The sequence below is a fragment of the Heteronotia binoei genome, chromosome 5 (genome assembly GCF_032191835.1).
Source record: "Heteronotia binoei isolate CCM8104 ecotype False Entrance Well chromosome 5, APGP_CSIRO_Hbin_v1, whole genome shotgun sequence".
Taxonomy (NCBI): Eukaryota; Metazoa; Chordata; class Lepidosauria; order Squamata; family Gekkonidae; genus Heteronotia; species Heteronotia binoei.
The window spans coordinates 73,044,902-73,064,910 of record NC_083227.1 but is presented as its reverse complement, the minus strand read 5'-3'; the positions used below and the strand labels follow the sequence as shown (position 1 = coordinate 73,064,910).

Genomic DNA, 20,009 nt, shown 5'->3' with positions numbered 1-20,009 from the left:
GTGGTTTACTCCTGTTTTCCTTTGGTCTACCTCCATAAAAATGAGAGGAGTTAAAGGGACTGATAAAGCTGAACCATTCTCAAGAGTGTTGAGCATCATGAGCAGGATAGATACTTGTTGCGTGTGATCACTTTTTGTTTTCAAAAGTTTGTCCCTCAACACTTTGAGTTTAGTTGTGATTGCAAGTTGTTCCATAGATGGGAGGGCTGTGAAAGAGTTAATTAGATTCTGTTCTATGGAGTTCTCAAGAAGGAGATGCTCTGAAGCTGGGTTCAGGTAGAAAGGTGAATCAGGACCCTGAGCCAAGTCACTCAGGTCTCCAACTTTCGTCATTCTTGCCTTGAAATTGATGTCCTCTGTCAAAGATCCCTCTTTTTGCCAGTGGGGTAGCAGGGGGTTTATAAGAGAATTGACAAAGACCCTAGCTGGAAAAATCCCCTTGGTGGGAAGGAAGTCTTTCTGGGACTGCAGCAGACTGGGGATCCTGGAACTGCTGAAAGTGAGCAAGATTCTTTGAGCCTGATTTGGGCTGGTAAGAGGTTCCACCATAATTAAGTCAATTGATGGTGATTTTCCCCTTAGAAGGGCTTTTAGTTGGTAAGTAGCCCATCGAATTAAGAATTTCTGTCCTTTGTAAGGGCAGACACTTTGGAAGGTTGCAGCTTTAATTTTAATTGGGCTCCCTCCTCACACTGCTGCTGTACCAAGTTCTTCTTTGGGCTCTTCAACTCTTCACTTGCTAATTTCCCAGGGTTTGTTTTAACTTTGGTATTTAGCAAGAATTTCTGAGATAAGTGGTCAGTTTTATTTTCAATTTGTCTAAGTCTCTCAAAAATAGATTCAACAGTTTTAGCAGTTAGCTGTATATGATCACTTGTAGCAAGTTTGAAGTCTTTGTCAACTGTTTGCATCAGGAGAGATTTATCTTCCCTCCCGTTAGTGGAGTTGGTATCTCCCTCGAGATTTATGAGGGGTGTAAAACGGTTGGAAGCTGGAATATCGCAGGTTGGTGGGAGTAGACTTGAAGCATAGAAATCATTAATTTTAGTTTGTTTACGTGCTGGCTGAGAGAAAGAGTCATCTAGGTCACGAGTTCTTTTGCTGATGCCCATAATGAAGAACTGGGATTCAGATCTAGGCTCAGAAGGGGAGAGAAAAAAAACTCTAAAAGCCGCAAAGCCAGACACAAGGTATTGAGATTCTTTTAAAAACGAAAAGAAAAGCCTAGCCCCGTAGTTCAACTTTTTTCAGTAAAGGCTTTCCTTCTGCTGAGGTATAAATCTCAAGGCTAAAATCTCCAGCAGTCAGAGACCAAATGTCCAGCAGTCAAAAAGTCCGTGGAGAGTGAGGAGCAGCAGTCTTATTACTGTTTGCTCATTAAAAGCCCTCACTCCTCCCCCACCATTATAAAAGGTTGCAGATAAGATTACTATAGGAGTATAAAGGCTAAAACTGAAATAAAACCAAACAACAGTACTCCCCTTTGACGGCGCTCAGTCAGCAGGCGTCTGCTCCCTCAGAGCTGGAACTGGATCTGCTGGGCACTCCTTTATTCCCTATGGAGACCAATTCCCATAGAGCATAATGGATAATTGATCTGTAGGTATCTGAGGTTCTGAATCTGTATCTGATCTGTGAGCATCTGGGGTCTGAGGAGGCTGTTTTTTTAGATAGAGACACCACAATCGCAGCATAACATCTGGTGCCTCTCCTCAAAACACCCTCCAAGTATAAAAAAAAAATGGACAAGGTGGTCCAATTCTATTAACCCAAAAGAAGGTGCCTCTATCCTTCATTATTTCCAGTGAAGGGAAAGCATTTAAAATGGCCATGGTCCCTTTAAATGTGGTGTCCAGAACTCCCTTTGGAGTTCAGTTATGCTTTTCACAAGCTTGCTCCTGGCACCACCCCCAAAGCCCCCAAATATTTTTTGAATTGGACTTGGCAACCCTAGCCTAGAGAGAAAAAAACTTCTAAAACTCAGAATGAAGGCTTTGCTCATTTCAAACCTCCAAAGGGCAGGGCGGGGTGGGGTGGGGTGCATTTCTTTACAACCTGTACATTCTGGTTAACTTTCTTCAAACTGAAACTTCCAGCACTGCTGTTACTAATGTCCTTGTCAATGAGGAACTGTCATTACGTAATCGACTTCCTGCTTCCGCTCACAAGCTAAGAAAGCTTTTTTAACCTTATGAGACCATCCTTGATTACTCACGTACCAATCAACAGCAAACTCCTATTCTTCAGGGTTTGTGCCTACATCCCCCCACCCGCACACCAAGGGCGTCTGGGAAACAGAATCCTTTCTCTCTCCACCCCCCTCAAGCCAAAACAGAAATGGAGAAAGGATTGCTTATTGGGTGAGTGTTATTTAAAAGCAATGTTGTATTTTTAACCAAATAAAGCCATCAGTGATAGAATCTGAAAAATGTCCAGTGCTTTATATATTTAGTGAATAATACAGCAGTAATATTTTTTTTTTATATTGGTAACATTGATAAATATCTAGGCTGGGGATATTTGGCTTCCCAGTGTTTCAGTGGAACCTCTTGGCTAGATGTTATATTTTCTCCATATGCTGAGTATAGCAGTGTGGGAACTTCTTTTATTCCCAATATAAGAGTGCATTTGTTCTCTGCTACATTTCCTTGCAAAGTACTTTGTTATTTATTTCCCTAAACATTTTCCTGCTGCTTGGGTAGGCAGGACAATGTACACCTCAGTTTGAAAGGGAAACAGTGTATCCTAAGGAATTCTCTTGCACCTTGGTGTTTCAGAGTAGTTTTAAGCCCTAGACTCAATGCACAGCTTTGCTATTCCTTGTGCATTCTGGTCATCTAAGGGAGATCTGGCTTCCAGTCCCACTTCTGTCATGTGGAATACCCAAGGCTCAGTGGTAGAGCACATTCCTTGGATTCAGAAGGTTCTAGGACAATCCTTGGAATCTTCAGTTCAAGGATCTCAGGTTCTAGGCATCGGACTATCCCAGTGTATTCCTCTGCAGAGCTACTTCAGTAAACCAAACATGATCCTTATCTGAGACTCTGGAAAGCTACTGCGACTCAGAACAGACAGTAAAGGGCCAGTGGTCTAACCCAACAGCTTCATATGTTTGTAGGGTTAAGGGCTGTATTTTCAAATAGGGAGTATGCCTGTAACAGTTATATTCTTTCCAGCCTTATTTTAAAAGGGAAACTTAAAATATCAGGTGTAATTCCTATCAATAAACCATCTTCTAGACTGTACTACTGTAGATTAATGCTGATCATCAAATTGTTTTCTGTATTTAAAAATGCCCTGCGTGAAGGAAAAATGGGTTGGATCCAGATGAAATTTTCTGAAGTTTCCTGTCTCCTGCCTGCAACCAACTAGTCTTCAAGAAATGGTGCTCCAGGGATAAAGGACCCTGAAGAATGACCTAAGGGGGAACCACAGTGAGAAAGTGGAATTGGTGAAAGCTTCCAGTTTAGTCTGGTCCAATCCAATGTCAAAGACTCTAGCCCAGCTTTTTTTGTGTGGCATGCTAATTTTCACTTGCAGGGAATTTGTTTTTCCTATCTGCAATCTAAAATGGTCAAGGCCAGAAAGAGGTCTAGCTCCTCACCTGCAGTTTATATGAAGCAATATCCCAAATGCTAGAGCCATCCATTTTGATCAATTTCCACTGGTTTTAGTAGTACTGACTTCCAAAGCAGTACAACAGTTTGTAGCGTTTGTGCACTTATATTGCTAGAATTCTGACACAGAATAATGAATGCAGACGTGTTTGTTTTGACATTGGCTGCTTAGATTCAGTTTGATTATATTCAGATCTTTTTTTCATGGCCTAGGAAAATTTCATCCTGAAAGTATATATGTCTGTTGTGTTACTGACATTAAAGAAGACCTGATATTTTCAGGAGACTGGGTATTTCAGCATTAGGGTGGCCATAATGTCTGAAGGCCAGCCAGGGACACCTTGGGGAGGGGGAAGGTAGGGGTGCGCGCGCTTCGCGCGCGCGCCGCCGGAAACAGGAAGTGACGTCACTTCCGGTGACGTCATGCCACCGCCGGGAAAAGGAAGTGGCATCACTTCTTGTGACATCATTCCCCCCCGCGCCACCTGCCGGAAACAGGAAGTGACATCACTTCCTGTGACATCATTCCCCCCCCCCTGCGCCACCTGCCGGAAGCAGGAAGTGACATCACTTCCTGTGACATCACTTCCCCCAAATGACATCATTTCCCCCAAATGCCACTGCCGGAAACAGGAAGTGACTTCACAGCACTTCCTGTGACGTCCCCAAAAATCCCCCAAATATCACCGCCGGAAACAATTTTGCTCTCAAATCCTGTATATACTTCATCAGTATATGGGATAAGGCACTTTCTCAACTGTGCTGCATAATGCAGCCTATTTATTTTGTCCTGTTTGCTCTGTTGGCTCTATCTGCGCCACCTTCATCACTTTCGGGGTGTGGATCCCCCAGTGGGGTGGGCTCCCGACTCCCTCCGCCGGCTGTTTCTGATAGCCCTGCGCCCCTCTTTCATTTGATATGTGTCCCGTGCGGGTGCCACCCTCCCGCCGGGAGATGCCGCAAAATGAGCCCCCTTGAGGCTTATGGCGGCAGGGCTCGGGGGAAGCGAGCTAGACTGCTGTTCTTTTGAGGGGTCATAGAGTGTTTCGAGCCCGTCCCTGTGGCATCGGTCCCATCGTTGTGGGACCCAGGGGGCCGGCGCAGCAGCACGCCGAAGCAGCCTGTCACTAATAACACAGGTCGAGATGCAGGACAGGAACCCAGAAGTGACCGACAGGCTGCTTCAGCGTGCCGCTGCGCCGGCCCCCTGGGCCCCACAACGATGGGACCGATGCCACAGGGACGGGCTCGAAACACTCTATGACCCCTCAAAAGAACAGCAGTCTAGCTCGCTTCCCCCAAGCCCTGCCGCCATAAGCCTCAAGGGGGCTCATTTTGCGGCATCTCCCGGCGGGAGGGTGGCATCCGCACGGGACACATATCAAATGAAAGAGGGGGCGCAGGGCTATCAGAAACAGCCGGCGGAGGGAGTCGGGAGACCACCCCACTGGGGGATCCACACCCCGAAAGTGATGAAGGTGGCGCAGATAGAGCCAACAGAGCAAACAGGACAAAATAAATAGGCTGCATTATGCAGCACAGTTGAGAAAGTGCCTTATCCCATATACTGATGAAGTAAATACAGGATTTGAGAACAAAATTGCACTGCAGGCAAACACTGCCCATAACTCCTATCTGGCCTTTGCTGAAAGGATTTGGGTGGTATGTCTGAAAGCACCAGAAGACACAAACACAAAGCTCCCTTACACTGAATCAGTGCTTGGGTCCACCAAAGTCAGTATTGTCTACTCCAGGGGTGGCCAGAGTTGCTTAACAAAAGAGCAACACAGAATAAAGGTCAGATGTTTGAGAGCCGCAAGACATGAACATCGGATATTTGAGAGCCATGGAAGGAAGGAAGGAAGGAAGGAAGGAAGGAAGGAAGGAAGGAAGGAAGGAAGGAAGGAAGGAAGGAAGGAAGGAAGGAAGGAAGGAAGGAAGGAAGGAAGGATGGATGGATCCTGGGGATAGCTTCTCCAGGAGAAGCACTCCCAGCCAAGTCAGTGTGCAGCAAGGAGTGATCTCCTTCCTTGCCACAAGCAGATCCTGGGGCCAGTTTTTCTTTAAGCACAATTTAAACCATGCTGCAAGGAGAAGCCCCAGAGTCAGGGCGGGTTTTTTTAAAACTACAGATATTTTTCTTCTTGGGTCTATTGGACCCAGAAAAAATTGGGATTTCTGAAGAATCCAGGATCCAAATACCATACCGATACTGGGATCTGGGATTTTTCAGAAATACTGGATTTTTTTTAATCCTATAGACCTGAACCAAGAAATATGGGGGGAGGGGGTTTGCATACCCTTAATCAAGAGATCCATAGCTGGGAAGCATTTTAACATTTGCAAAGACACTGATATATTTGCACAATCTAGCCAGAGCTAAACACTTCAGTCCTATTAACTTCAATTAAATAGTTAAGCATGGTCTTAAATGGCATGCATCAATGCTTAATTTTAAAGTGCTTAACTTTATTATTGTTACTGACCATACAGAACTTAATGGAGCTTTCTAGACAGTAATTCCAAAGCCACAATCACAAGTAGTAAAACTACATGTCCATTAGTTGCATTCTGTAAGATAACCAACAGATTTCAGTATTATATATACTTTCAGTACATGTCTTCCCTTGCTCCTATAGTGAGCTATCAAGTATCTGAACATGTTCCTTGTTATTTGCCTCCTTTTTTCAACTGAATTTTTCCATCTACTCATGCTCCAAGCACAATAAATTTAGTTCCGCTTTACACACCTTCAGAAATTGCTACTGTAGTACGTTAATGGTATACTGGTACAAATTCTCCAAAACAGTAATTTCTGACTCTGTGGTGACATCACATCACAATGTTTTTCATGGCAGACTTTTTACGGGGTGGTTTGCCACTGCCTTCCCCAGTCATCTACACTTTCCCCCCAGAAAGTACTCATTTTACCGACCTCGGAAGGATGGAAGGCTGAGCCAACCTTGAGCTGGCTACTTGAACCCAGCTTCCGCCAGGATCAAACTCAGGTCGTGAACAGAGGGCTTGGACTGTAGTACTGCAGCTTTACTAATCTGTGCTGCAGGAATACCATATTGGCTGCTGACTTAAAATTTGTGTACAATTCTTAGATGGAATGGCCAATGGAATTACCAAGCAGCAATATTAAAACTCTGGTCAATGTTAATTAGATAATTGGAGTGGATGGGACTTTGCAAATTTCTACCAGGTTTGCAGCTGTAGGAATATGCTCTTAAAGTAAAACCTCTGGGGCAAAATTTAAAAGAAGCAGGCAATCTTTTACTTTAAAAATTCATGTTGGAAAAACAACACTTTTTTCTGTTTTGGAAACAGATGTCTGAATCAATTTTATTGACACTAAATTAAAACAAAGCAAATTATAACTCTTATCATGCCACTATGCAAATATGAAAGAAAGGACTTAAGTAATGATCAAATAAAACTGGGATTTTTATTGCATGCCCAATCCATTACCTTTAGTTATGCAAAATTACACCCAATGTTTTATAATGAGATGGAAATTCCATGTAAATTATTGTCTAACATATATGTATTTTATGCATCAGAGAAATGCATCTACCATAAGTGCTGGAAAGTTCAGTTAACAAGGAATGCTAAACCAAACACTGCAAATAGGCACATTTAACATATTAGAATATGACTACATTTGTCCCTGCAAAATGCATACCTAAGTGCCATGTTTATAAAAAATGTAGGGTGTGAATTGAGTCACAATACCTCCACCTTCAATGTATGTGCTCCCTGTATGGGTACTTCCTACTACTGACCCCCTCCCCAGCAATCAAAGACCTCCTAAATCAGCAATCAAAGACCTCCTAAATCTGTGATAGAGCTAGGGTTACCAACTCTGGGTTGGAAATTCCTGGAAATTTGGATGTTGAAGCTTGAAGAGGACTATCCTGAGTGCTATTACACAGCAAGCACACAGAGGTAGTTTCTAGGCATCAGAGCTGATCTGAGTACAGTTCCAAAGTTCATATCAGTGCCAGTTTAAACCCTGTGGAGGCCGGGCCAGCTAGGGTTGCCAAGTCCAATTGAAGAAAAATCTGGGGACTTTGGGGGCGGAGCCAGGAGACTTTGGGGGTGGAACCAGGAGACATTGGGGGTGGAGCCAAGAACAAGGATGTGACAAGCATAATTGAACTCCAAGGGAGTTCTGGCCATCACATTTAAAGGGACAGCTCACCTTTTAAAATGCCTTTCTTCCATAGGAAATAATTAAGGATAGGGGCACCATTTTTGGGGCTCATAGAATTGGACCCTCTGGTCCAATCGTTTTGAAACTTGGGGGGTATTTTGGGGAGAGGCACTAGATGCTATACTAAAAATTTGGTGCCTCTACCTCAAAAAATAGCCCCCCCAGAGCCCCCAATACCCACGGATCAATCCCCCATTATTCCCTATGGGAATTGTTCTCCATAGGGAATAATAGAGTGCCTAGTAGACATTTCCCTCCCCCCCCCACACACACACGCTTTCTAAAGGGGGGGAAGGGCCTCCATACCAAGGAATCACCCCTCCTTGCCCCGGGCCCCCTCCCTCTCACACACACACACAAACACCTACCGCACTTGGTCTTCTTCCCTCTGCCTGCTGTGAAAACGAAAGCAAAGAAAGGGAGGGGCCGTTCTCCGAAGCCCTTCCTGTTTCCTCCTTCCTGCCCAGGCCAGCCTTAAAGGGGCAGGCATTTTACAAACTGCTACACCTACAGGTATGTTCTCCCCCCCTCCAGCCCCCACCCCCACCCCGCTTCCTGATTTCTGGAGACCCACCGGGGGATGAAGGGGGGGGGGTTGGGAAGCCTAGGGCCAGCAGGGAAGGCGAGGAGGGCCTCTCCCTCGGCTACCAGCGCAGCACAGCTCCCCTCCCACCTTCCGCATCACCCCCGGACTTACCAAGTCCTTGGCTCGGAAGGCCAGCGCGCCTCCGCCGCAGCCATGCCGCCTCCTCCTCCTCCGGCCGCCTCCTTCTCCTCCGAGGCCGGCCCAGCATGTCCCTTGCCGCCCGCACAGCAGAGGGGCCGGGCGGAGAAGTGAAGCAGGCCCACGCATGCCGCCTTTGCCCCTGCAGGGAGTGGAGGGGCGGGGCGCAAGTCCGGCCTGCTCCTGCTCCTCCAGCATTGCTGCTCAGGGTCCTAGAAGGACCCAGATTCGGGGCTTGCCACGCTTCTCCGCAGCTGCTCCTCCGAGATGGGCTCAGGCTGAGCCCATCTCAGAGGAGCAGCTACGGAGAAGAGGCAGCAGCAGCGCAGCCTCCCCCCGCTTCCTGGCCCCGCCCATGCCCGGCTCCTCTCGCTGGCTAAACCGGGACTTGTAATGGTCCCGGTATAGGCAGGTCGGGAGGCGGGAATTAGGACCCAGAAGTGGGACATTCCCGGGTGACCGGGACGGTCTGGCCACCCTATTCAGCATCCATGTGGAGTAATGCTAAGATTTTCAGCATCTGCCCAAAACGTGTTCTGCATCTTGAAGGGTATTTGGCCAAAATCATCCTATTGTTCTTTTTTATGCTAGTGGGAAAGCAGATTTAAAAAAAAAAAAAAAAGTTTGAATGTTTTTCAAAGTGACAGAAAGGAATCTTTTAAAAGTAGCTGTTTTTTCACCAAATAAAACAACACAAATATGTCATCTATCTTCATCTGTGTCTTTTACATTTCAAGAGTACAGCAGTTCTAAAATAGTGTTTGATCCCATGTTCTGAAACGTGACTCAGTTTGGATCTGTGTTGAAAGTCTGATCTGTAATTCCTTCACTACAAGTCCAAATGTTAATGCATAGCCTGATCTTTTGCTACACCGCTGTAGAAGTTAGAGCTGGCATCAAGGGTCAGCATTACTGTACAACGTCTGGGGTCTCACGCTACTGTTTACTTCTTACTCACCCCCAATAGCCACCCAACAGTGGCAAGCAGCATTCTGAAGAAGGAAAAGCGGTGACCACATGCTGCCATAATGTGCATGCGCACATACACCAAAGTAGGGAGGAAGACCAAATCCAACCAGCCCTATGGCAGTATCCCTGAAGTGATGGAACCTGCCTTGATGCAGCATGTTTGTGTGTGTACATTCACAGCAGTGACACATGCCCTGGCTCTCTTCCTCTTTCAGCTTCAGAACAGAGGGAGGAATTGGCTATCTCTTGCCACCCCTGAAGCCAAAGTGGCAGGTAGGAGCTACCACTGCTGCTCTCACTCTTAATAGACAGATGAGCATGTGGCAATGGCTACTCCTAGGTGCTGCTGTAATTTACTTCTTAATGAAGAAGCGGATGGTGGGGTTGCATTGCTAGCTGTGAACAGCTAGGCCACTGCTCAGCTGTCTGCTTGCTTGTTTCTCTCAGGGTCAGGCCATTCTGACTTGTTGGAGTGTGCTATGAATTGGCATGTGTTTAGGATTGCCAGCCTCCAGGTGGAGCCTGGAGATCTCCACTTTTACAGCTGATCTCCAGCTGGCAGAGCTTACAGTTGGCAGAGATCAGCTCCCCTGGAGAAAATGGCTGCTTTGAAGGGTAGACTGTATGGCCTTGTACCATTCTGAGGCCCCTCCCCTCCAAAAACTTCACCCTCTCTCAGATCCATCCCCGAAGTTTCAAGGTATTTTTCAACACTCACCTGACAACCCTACATATGGTCAAGATTCCTCCAAAACCTGGACCATGCCCCATATATCTTGTAAGCAATGGTGGCAGAGTAAAATGGTGCTGAATGAAGCAATCACAGAACCACTTTGCCATCTGTCAACAACATTATTTGTTGTTATAATCAAAGCATATTTGCTACCATAAGACAGAAGCAACCAGGGCAATTTTAAGCTCAAAAAAGGCAGGAGGAAAAATAGCCATGCATCTTTCCCACCCACCACCATTTTCCTTCTCTTAATCACAGCCTTCAAGACTGTGTTTCTTAAAAAGAAAGAAAATAAACTGCTGTAGAAGACAGACATAAAACCCTCTGTTTCATTCAGCTCAACCATTCCACCAAGAAAAGAATGCACTGTAATGTGGACTGAGTTAACATCTTTTATGAAACTCTAGTTAACAAGAAGAAACTTGTTATGGGTTCAATAGATTCTAAGGTATCTACCCAAACCAGTATTATGAATAAGTGGGCCTGTTTATTAAAGGTATCCTCCAACTTTCTTTTTAATTACATAATTTTGATATGTGAAAATATTGTTGCACCTTTGATTTGTTCCACAGCTGGACAACCTGTTTACATAGTAATGCAGTGTCTCAGTTTAATCCTGAAATAGTAACTTCTCAACCAAGACTTTATCATATGCCTGTATGTAAGCCCTCTGCTTATCAGTTAATCTTTACAATAGAATAAATGCTGTGCTGTTGAGAAGTGCTCCAGTAGAAGGGTGTGACTCACAGATGGGAACTGAATTCTGGGCACAGATCTCTATTCTGACTCTTTCACCTGTGAGGGGCGGGGACATAGTAGTCAGAATGTCATAGTAGGATCTGTGAGAGAATGATGTAAGCCTTTATTACTGCATAATAGAGTTGCCAGGTCTGGATTGGAAAATACCTGGAGACTTTGGGGGTGGATCTGGGAGAGGGAGGGGGGCTTGAGAATAGGGTTGCCAAGTCTAATTCAAGAAATATCTGGGGGCTTTGGGGGTGGAGCCAGTAGACATTAGGGGTGGAGCCAAGATCAAGGCTGTGGCAAGCATAATTGAACTCCAAAGGGAGTTCTGGCCGTCACATTTAAAGGGACCACACACCTTTTCAATGCCTTCCTTCCATAGGAAATAATGAAGGATATGGGCACCTTCTTTTGGGGCTCATAGAATTGGACCTCCTGGTCCAATCTTTTTGAAACTTGGGGGTATTTTGGGGAGAGGCATTAGATGCTATACTGAAAATTTGGTGCTTCTACCTCAAAAAACAGCCCCCCCCCCAGAGCCCCAGATACCCACAGATCAATTCTCCATGATTTTCTATGGGAATAAATCTCCATAGGGAATAATAGAGTTCCCAGCAGACATTTCCCTCCTCTCTCCCGCTTTCTGATGACCCTGAAGCGGGGGGAGGGTCTCCAAACCGGGAGATCCCCTGCCCCCACCTGGGGATTGGCAACCCTACTTGGGAAGGGGCCTCAGCAGGGTACAATACTATAGAGTCCACTCTTCAAAGCAGCCATTTTCTCTGGGGGAGCTGATCTCTGTCAGTTGGAGATCAGTTGTAAAAGTAGGATATCTATGGGCCCCACTTGGAGGCTGACAACCTTGCATCTTTTTCTTCCATCTGATATTTGTGGATGGAGGTTTAGCCTCAGTGAAGCCTCTGCTTGTTAGTTCTGTTCCTTGGTTAAAATTGTAGATTGCTTGAGCTAGACTTCCTTGAGACAAGTTGCTCCCAACACTGTATCTTCTTGCTAATAAATGGAGATTTTTTTTAATGCAGTTCTTGTGTGCACGTAACCTGTTCCTAGCAAAGATAACATGCTAAGGGTCCCCACTGGGGAGAAGGGCATGGTATAAATGAAGTAAATAAATAAAATATGTATTCTTTCTCTGTTAGTTACTCAACAGAGCTCAGATTATAAGACATCCACTAAAATATTAAGGCACATCCTAGAGGCCTGAGCTAACTGCTCCTCGTGTCTTAACAAAGGATGATATATTTAGGGTTGCCAGTCCCCAGGTGGTTACTGGTGATCTCCCAGAATTACAACTTGTCTCCAGGTTACAGAGATCAGTTCCCCTGGAGAAAATGGCTGCTTTGGATGGTGGATTGTATGGCATTATACCTCACTAAAGTCCCTCCCCTCCCCAAACCTTGCCCTCCCCGGGTTTCTGAATTAGGAGGTGTGGTCTGTGCCACATTTGAGGATTACAGTTCCCTGTGCTGGATTAGGGGTGGCCAAATTGGAATTACAGTTCCCTGTTCTGGATTAGGGGTGGCCAAATTGCAGCTCAAGAGCCACATGTGGCTCTTTCACACATATTGTGTGGCTCTTGAAGCCCCCACTGCCCTGCTGGTCAGCTTGGAGAAGGCATTTCTGTTTTTAAATCACTTCTCCAAACCAAGCCCTCTCCTTCCTTCCTTCCTTCCTTCCTTCCTTCCTTCCTTCCTTCCTTCCTTCCTTCCTTCCTTCCTTCCTTCCTTCCTTCCTTCCTTCCTTCCTTGTTGTTTTACAACTCTCAAATATCTGATGTTCATTCTATGTGGTTCTTAAGTTAAGCAAGTTTGGCCACCCCACTTCTGGGTGTTACCTTCCAGTTAGGACATTCTTGCCAAATTATTTCAAATTTCTATTCTGTTTTCGAATCTGGTCTGTGTCTAAACCTCATCATAATATATACTGATCCATTGCGGTACAAAGCATGCATACATTTATCTCAATGCAAAAGGGCCATGAAATCCTTATTTGAACCATCACAGTTGCATGATACAGATCATGCATTCACAACATGTGTGTTGGCTGTACAATGTAAGTCCTGTACAGGTTGCAGTTAACGGAAGTCAAGGACAAGGAGAGCAGATAAGATACCATTCCTCTCCTTCTCTACTGCATGTACATTTCCACCCACTTTGTCAACACAGGATTCCAGAAATATGCAGCTGTACACTATGAAAAACATTTTTTTTACTTTGGAAAGAGCCAACATTCCTTATCTGCACATTCTAGAAGTACAACTCAGACAGCTACAGGACAGGAATATCCCCATACCATTTAAATGACACACCTTTTGACCTCAGAGATCACTACACCAAGGTGCTCCCCTGACACAGTGAATCATGACTATCCAAATCTTCTTTCACAAGATGCTCCATGACACTCTTTGTTTGCATTCTTCCTGACAGAGACAGAAAAAGCTGTGCAAGCTATGGAAGTGACTGCCTCGTCTCTGTGAGGACTCCAGAAGGTATGACTGAGTCAGCCAGCCCTAGATTATGATAAGAACTGAAAGTTGTTTTTAAGCAAGGTTAGCCAGATGGCTAGAGAATTCACAGTCTCCTGATTGGTCAGCCAGTTGGTTTGTTGCTCCATGTTACAGATGAGGAGAGAAGGAAGGTGGGAGATGGAGAGAGAGAAGAGATGATATAATTCTCATTATGCCAGTACTTCAACAGGAGGGGGAAAAAACCATAGCGCAATCCTAAACACACTTGCACTCTTCTTAGTCCACTGAATTAAACAGTTTGGATTCAGCTAGCTTTTCTACTGGTGAATAGGGTGAGAGGGGGTCACCACCACCAAGAAAGCTAGTTTTAGACGGAAACTGTATTGGTCTGCAGCAGAACAGCTAGATTTTCATCCAGTAGCTTCTTGGGACCAACAAGATTTTAGGGGTATAAGCGCTTCAAGAGTCAAAGCTCCCTTTGAGCAACAAAGGGAGGTTTAACTCTCAAAAATGCAACTGGGTTTGAATCTAACTAAGAATGCTGTTCTGGATGTTGTGAGACCTGCATGGATAAAAATCATGGGGAACAGGTGCTTCCATGAAGTGGGAACTGGGTGAGAATGAATGGAAAAATTAGCTGGATCCAATCTGATGAGTTTAGAAAGATCTAACCCTGCTTTCCATTATACTATTTTCCTTTTAAAGAATAAATGACAATTAATGACTCTTTGTACTTGCTTGATTTCAGTTCCCTCAGTTTGTCTCAACCATCACTGTTAATTAGGGGGAAAATCCTAGGCAATCACAATAATGTCAATGCTTAATTCTGGCTGAAAATCCTATAAGAAAAGAAATCCCTAACTCCTTGCTCCATAAGCATTCCACAAGAAATATAAATATAAAAATATAAACTCCATAAGAAATATGCTGCCTTTTCAAAATATGTGCCATATGTTAGGCTGTAGCCGAATGTTCTTTTTTCTAAAAAAAAAAATGCATTCATTTTGTTCAATATTCTGCTACCAAGATGGGTATATATTGGATTTACTCATTTATTGCAGTGCTGTGATGTACACTTGTAAAAATCCAACTGAATGTAAGGACGTTTTGACTTTTACATTCCAAAAGAACCTTGATGCGTTCAAAATGAAATTTGTCCCCTTTTACTGATTTGCTGAGACAAATTCTTTCAGAAGATTTGTGTTAACAGCAATAAAAACCCACATCATGTGAGTACCACAAAGTTCCACCTAATGCAGCAAATGCCTTCCTCTTGCTCAAACACATCCTCCACTGCAATTACAGCATGAGTTGTGAAATTCCACGTACTTGGTTCCTGTTCAGAAAGGTTCTCTCATATCTTTCTGTACCGAAGCATCTAACGAGAGGTGGAGTTATGCTCAAATATTTACACATACTCTGACCCAGTGAAAATCAGTTGGGCTGTAGTAACAACAGATCTACTGATGTTATCTGGACTGCTCTAGAAGTGAGAATATTTTCAAATTCATCCATATGCAGCGGAAAGTACTGAGAGACCATTCTGATCCAATGAGCATGCCAGGTATGTAAAATGGGGGCATAAGCATAGCTTCATTACTTTGTTCATGTTTAAAGCCAAGTTCAATAGAGGCAGCAAATGTACCAGAACAGTTCAGAAATGTGGCTGTCACATGGTCTTCACAAAAATGAGAGATGCAGAACAGATGAAAATTAAATCCTCCATTTGGAATAAAAATTCAAAAAGCTGCTGACATTCTTGTGGGTCATCAGTAACAACTAGGGCAACTTTTTTAAAAAAAAAAATATTTGCTGGCTCATTGGCATACTAGAGGCTCTGGAGAATGTGATGTGATGTAATTAAGATAGAGTAATGTTCCACAGCATGTGTTTCAAAAACTCCATCCTTTTAATTCTAAGGTCTCCTTTCCACACACAAACACACCCATTCTTTCTGAGCTTCACAAATGAATGTTATTTAAAAACAGAGGATTCTTTAATGTTCTTTAAAGACAAAGAATGGTCTTTATTTATACTATACTATAATTGGTCTTATACTTAACTATACCTTTGGTCTAGCAAGGTAAATACAGTCTGCTTTGACAGACAGCAGCTTTCCAGTGTCAAAGCAGAGGGCTTCACATAATCTACTATAAGGTCTAATTAGCTGGGGATTCTAGGGACTGAATCTGCAACTTTTTGCATGCATGTTCTATTGCTATGCCACACTTCCCCTCCTCATTATAGTGTAGAGTGGAATCCTGCTTATTTCAAACTTGTGTCTTCAGCTGACATTACTATGTATTTGGCATGGAAGAGCCTCATGCCATGTCGTTGATCTCTGATGAAGAAGACTCCAATTAAGCCAGCAGAAAAAGCCTAGCTAGAAAGTCTGAAATCCATATGCCCTACTCTTGTTGCTCAGCAGCAGGCCCATAGCTACAGTGGGGCCCAGGAGGCCAGTCCATTCCATTCAACCCTCCCTTCCATCTGGCCCCTCCATTGGAGGGCCTCTGATCTGCCTCCTTTACTCAGTACCACTCACTGCCACTCTGAACAAGTGCAGCATTGCTCAAGAGGGAGACAAGCTCTGCCATTTCTTTTGTAAGTCCCCCCCTTCAACAACATGGGCACCTTCCTGATGCCATTCGTGATTTCAGCAATGGGCACAGTGAAGTCCTGCTTGTAGTCCTCAAAGTCAGAAGTCATTTTGGGCTCCACAGCCCCTCACCTAAATTTTTTTCCTGACCCCCCAATTTTCTGGCTAAGGGCCTGCTCAGCAGTGAGTAAAAGATAATCAGCAAATTTATATCTTTGTTTTGTAACTTGTATCAAGTTGACCTGTATGGCCCAGGCTAGCCTTACCTTGTCAGATCTTGGAGCTCATGTCATGTTGTTGATCTCTGATGAAGTGGGCTCTGTTTAGTATTTGGATGGGAGACCACCAATGAAACCTAGGGTTGCTATACAGAGGCAAGTAATGGCAAACCATCTGTTAGTCTCTTGCCTTGAAAATCCAATGGAGTCTCCATAAGTCAGCTGGGACACTTTCCATCACTATAATCATAGACCAAAGTTCAGCTTTTTCATTTTTAGAAAGGTTCCACAGTGAGCCTGATTTGAATTAAACCTTGAAATCCAGGTGAATTAAGCATATGGTGAGTTAAACTGGGTTTTTTCCCAGTTTAATCCTTCCAGAGACATCATTCAGGAAACAATTAAAAAAAAAACTAGTTCAAAGTAACTTTCCTGCAAAAAATCAGTCCAGGGTACTATTGTCTGCTCCAAGTATGTGCTGATGGACTTTCTCATTTATGAAAAACCTGTAATTGGGCAGATTCTATGTAATCTTACCTATTAATGTATAGTATTATAATAATATTTCTGAATTTCTTAAACTTTGAATTTGGAAAGTAGTTTCCTAATCTTTTTCAGCTGCCCCAACCTTGTGATTTTTAGGTAATGGCAAGCCATCAAGAAATCTGGAAACATATTAAATAGAACATCTGATTTCAAACTATACTAGTTTAAAATTTCTTCCTTTTTATAGATTGAAAGCATGTAGTTAAAAGGAAGTGACTTCCTTGTAACCATGGTATCCAACTACTCTTCTCCCCACTCACCCTGTGTCCTCTGGGCTATGCTATTATCTCTGTATGATTCATAGTGCTGGCAAGGTTAAAGTTATAACAATCACCTGTTTGTATACAATAAATTTACTGAGAACAAGGTGATGATTGTCCCACTGTATCAGTCACATGAGCAGGGAGAAAAGCAGTTCCTGGAGTTTGTGAATTGTTTCCTTCTGCAACACTTTCTGTGTTATAGGTGCATCTGGCCCATGTTCTGCCTACGAAGGAGCCTCTGCACCCCCTTTTGAGCTATTGGGCAATAGCTCTAGAGAGGAAAACAAAATAATGAATGGTAGGTATATTTTCAGTCTCTGACAGTGCAATTCTAAACAGTTACAGCCTCCTAACTCTGAGCAGGGTGTAACTTGCTTATGATTGCATAGTGGCTCAGTTACACACATTATTTGTGTGGCTAGAAAATGGGGATTCTCATGATATACTGATGACTCAAATTTGGTTTCATGGATTTTAATTTATTTTAGTCTTGATTCCCACCCCCCCAGTATATCAATTTATGACTGCTATCAGGTTGAGGAGTTTTGGAAAAGCAAAAGTTGTTACATTCAAGACATCGCCTTGATACTTGCAAAAGGATTTACAATTTAGATCGATCTATCTATCTATCTATCTATCTATCTATCTATCTATCTATCTATCTATCTATCTATCATCTTCCATCCATCATGTATCTATTTTTAAAAAAGGTCATTTGGAAAGCTGAATTGTACCAAAACTTGCAAGATGCAAAATTCAAAAACAACAAGTTTTGGAAATTTATCTGAATTTTGCATCCTTCCAAGGTCAGTAAAATGAGTGCCCAGCTTGCTGGGGGGATAGTGTAGATGACTGGGGAAGGCAATGGCAAACCACTGTAAAAAAGTCTGCCATGAAAACATCATAATGCGACGTCACCCCAGAGTTGGAAACGACTGGTGCTTGCACAGGGGACTATCTTTACCTTTACCTTTTTTAAATAAAACTTTTTAAAGTCTTTACTTAGTCACAAATGGACTGACTGAGTTTATAAACTGGATGGAAGAAGACGCTTATCAATGGATGCCCACTAAAGCCCTGGCGTTGCTAACTCTGTATTTATAGAACTTACCAAAGACACAGATAAATGAAGCCTAAATCAAGAAATCTGGAAACATATTAGATAGAACATCTGATTTCAAACTATACTAGTTTAAAATTTGCTGCCATCTGCAAAGGCTGAAAACCTTGTCTTAATCAGAAGGACAAGTAAAAAACTGCTTCACCACTACTAATAAAAAATAGTAGGACGAAGTGAGACACTTGTAATCTAATGCATCTAAGAATGATAAATAATGCCATAAAGTGTTGCAATTGTGTACATAGTTCTTGAGCAGTGTTTCAGATGGTAAGGATATTGATTGGGCTTGGGTGTGAAAGTGGAGTGACTATGAGGATCAGAAAGAGAGAGACAGTAGTGAAGTGTTGTAATTGGACAATGGTTGGTTTCACACTGTCAGCGCCGGCCCGTGGGTGCATCGTGCCCCAGGCGGGCATCCTCCACCCCCCCCAGCCCCCATGGCACTGCAATGCAGTGCCGTGCTCTGTCCCAGTCCCCCCAGGTGCTGCGCCAAGATGCCCACCTGCTAGCTCCTCCTCCCCCCTCTTCCCATCTGGTTGCTGCCTGCTCGCATGATCACAGCGCTGCTCAGGGGCCCTGCCAGCCCCAATGCGGCATGCATCTTATCTTTAGAAGAATGTGCTGAGGCTCCTCCCCCCCATTTCCAGAACCGGAAGGGAGGGGGAGCCAAGCCTTCACCAGCGCATTCTTCTAAAGATAAGATGCACCCCATGTTGGGGCCGGTAGGGCCCCAGCACAGTGCGCTGTGATCGCGCAGGTGGGTGGCAACAGGACGGGGTGGTGATGGAATGGGGGCACCGCACCTTGGCGTGGCACCTGGGGGGGTGGGACTGAGTGTGGCACGGGAAAGGACGGGCAGCGGCGTGCGCACAGGCAGAGGAGGCAAGCAAACTAGGCTCTTGCCTGGAGTACTGGGAGGGGGGAGCCCAATTTGGTGCACCACTCTCCCAGCGCCCTAGGCAACCACCTAGTTTGCCTAGTGGGCAAGCAGGCCCTGCACACTGTGAAACTCACACAATATTATCCTGTTGCCAAAAAACTTGCTTCAGTTTGGTGTTGTTTCCTGGCTATCAGACAGCTGCTGTTGAAGCAAAGGATCCCAGCAGTGGTCCATGGTTGCCCTTTCACACTGCTAGTGCAGCTCAACCATGGACCTGCTGTGGAAAGGGTTGTTCTTTTTAAAAAGTCCCTCATGTGTGTGCTCAAGCAGAAAAGCACACTAGCGCTCCTTGAGGAGGTGTTGTGGGGGGTGGGGGGGAGGAACCATGACCATGCTGGAAATGGCTTGGCACAACCACACAGCTCTTCCACTTATGAGTCACTCCTGGGTAGGGTGGCCAGACCGTCCCGGTCTCCCGGGACTTTCCCGGTTCTGGCCACCCAATCCCGGCTCCCGGGCTGCCTATACCGGGACCATTACAAGGTCCCGGTATAGCCAGCGGGGAGCCGGCGGGCCGCGCGCGCGGGCGGGGAAGGCGGGGAGTGAGGCAGCCAGCGTCCCTGCGCGTGCGCACAGCGGTGTGCGCACGCGCAGGGACGCTGGCTGCCTCACTCCCCGCCTTCCCCGCCCGCGCGCGGGGTCCGGAGAGGCCGGCGCTGGTCCCTGGAGGCCTCCAGAGGCCAGCGCCGGCAGCGTGGAGAGGCCGGCGCTGGTCCCTGGAGGCCTCCAGAGGCCAGCGCCGGAAGCGTGGAGAGGCCGGCGCTGGTCCCTGGAGGCCTCCAGAGGCCAGCGCCGACAGCGTGGAGAGGCCGGCGCTGGTCCCTGGAGGCCT

The 20,009-nt window shown here is 45.0% G+C and overlaps 1 protein-coding gene across 2 annotated transcripts in view; it reads left to right on the top strand.

Annotated features, from left to right (window-relative positions):
• The first annotated feature begins 1,098 nt into the window (after positions 1-1,098).
• The window catches only part of LOC132571479 (protein SSUH2 homolog), a 43,415-nt gene continuing 24,504 nt past the window's right edge, over positions 1,099-20,009 (top strand). The window contains exons 1-4 of one of the 2 annotated variants that reach the window (XM_060238279.1): positions 1,102-1,190; positions 2,248-2,360; positions 13,451-13,512; positions 17,320-17,415. In XM_060238279.1, the coding sequence (XP_060094262.1) occupies positions 2,338-2,360; positions 13,451-13,512; positions 17,320-17,415 (181 nt within the window). In that variant the 5' untranslated portion in view covers positions 1,102-1,190; positions 2,248-2,337. Of the gene's footprint in view, positions 1,191-2,247; positions 2,361-13,450; positions 13,513-17,319; positions 17,416-20,009 lie in introns of both variants that reach the window. The other variant, XM_060238278.1, reaches the window with a different exon arrangement.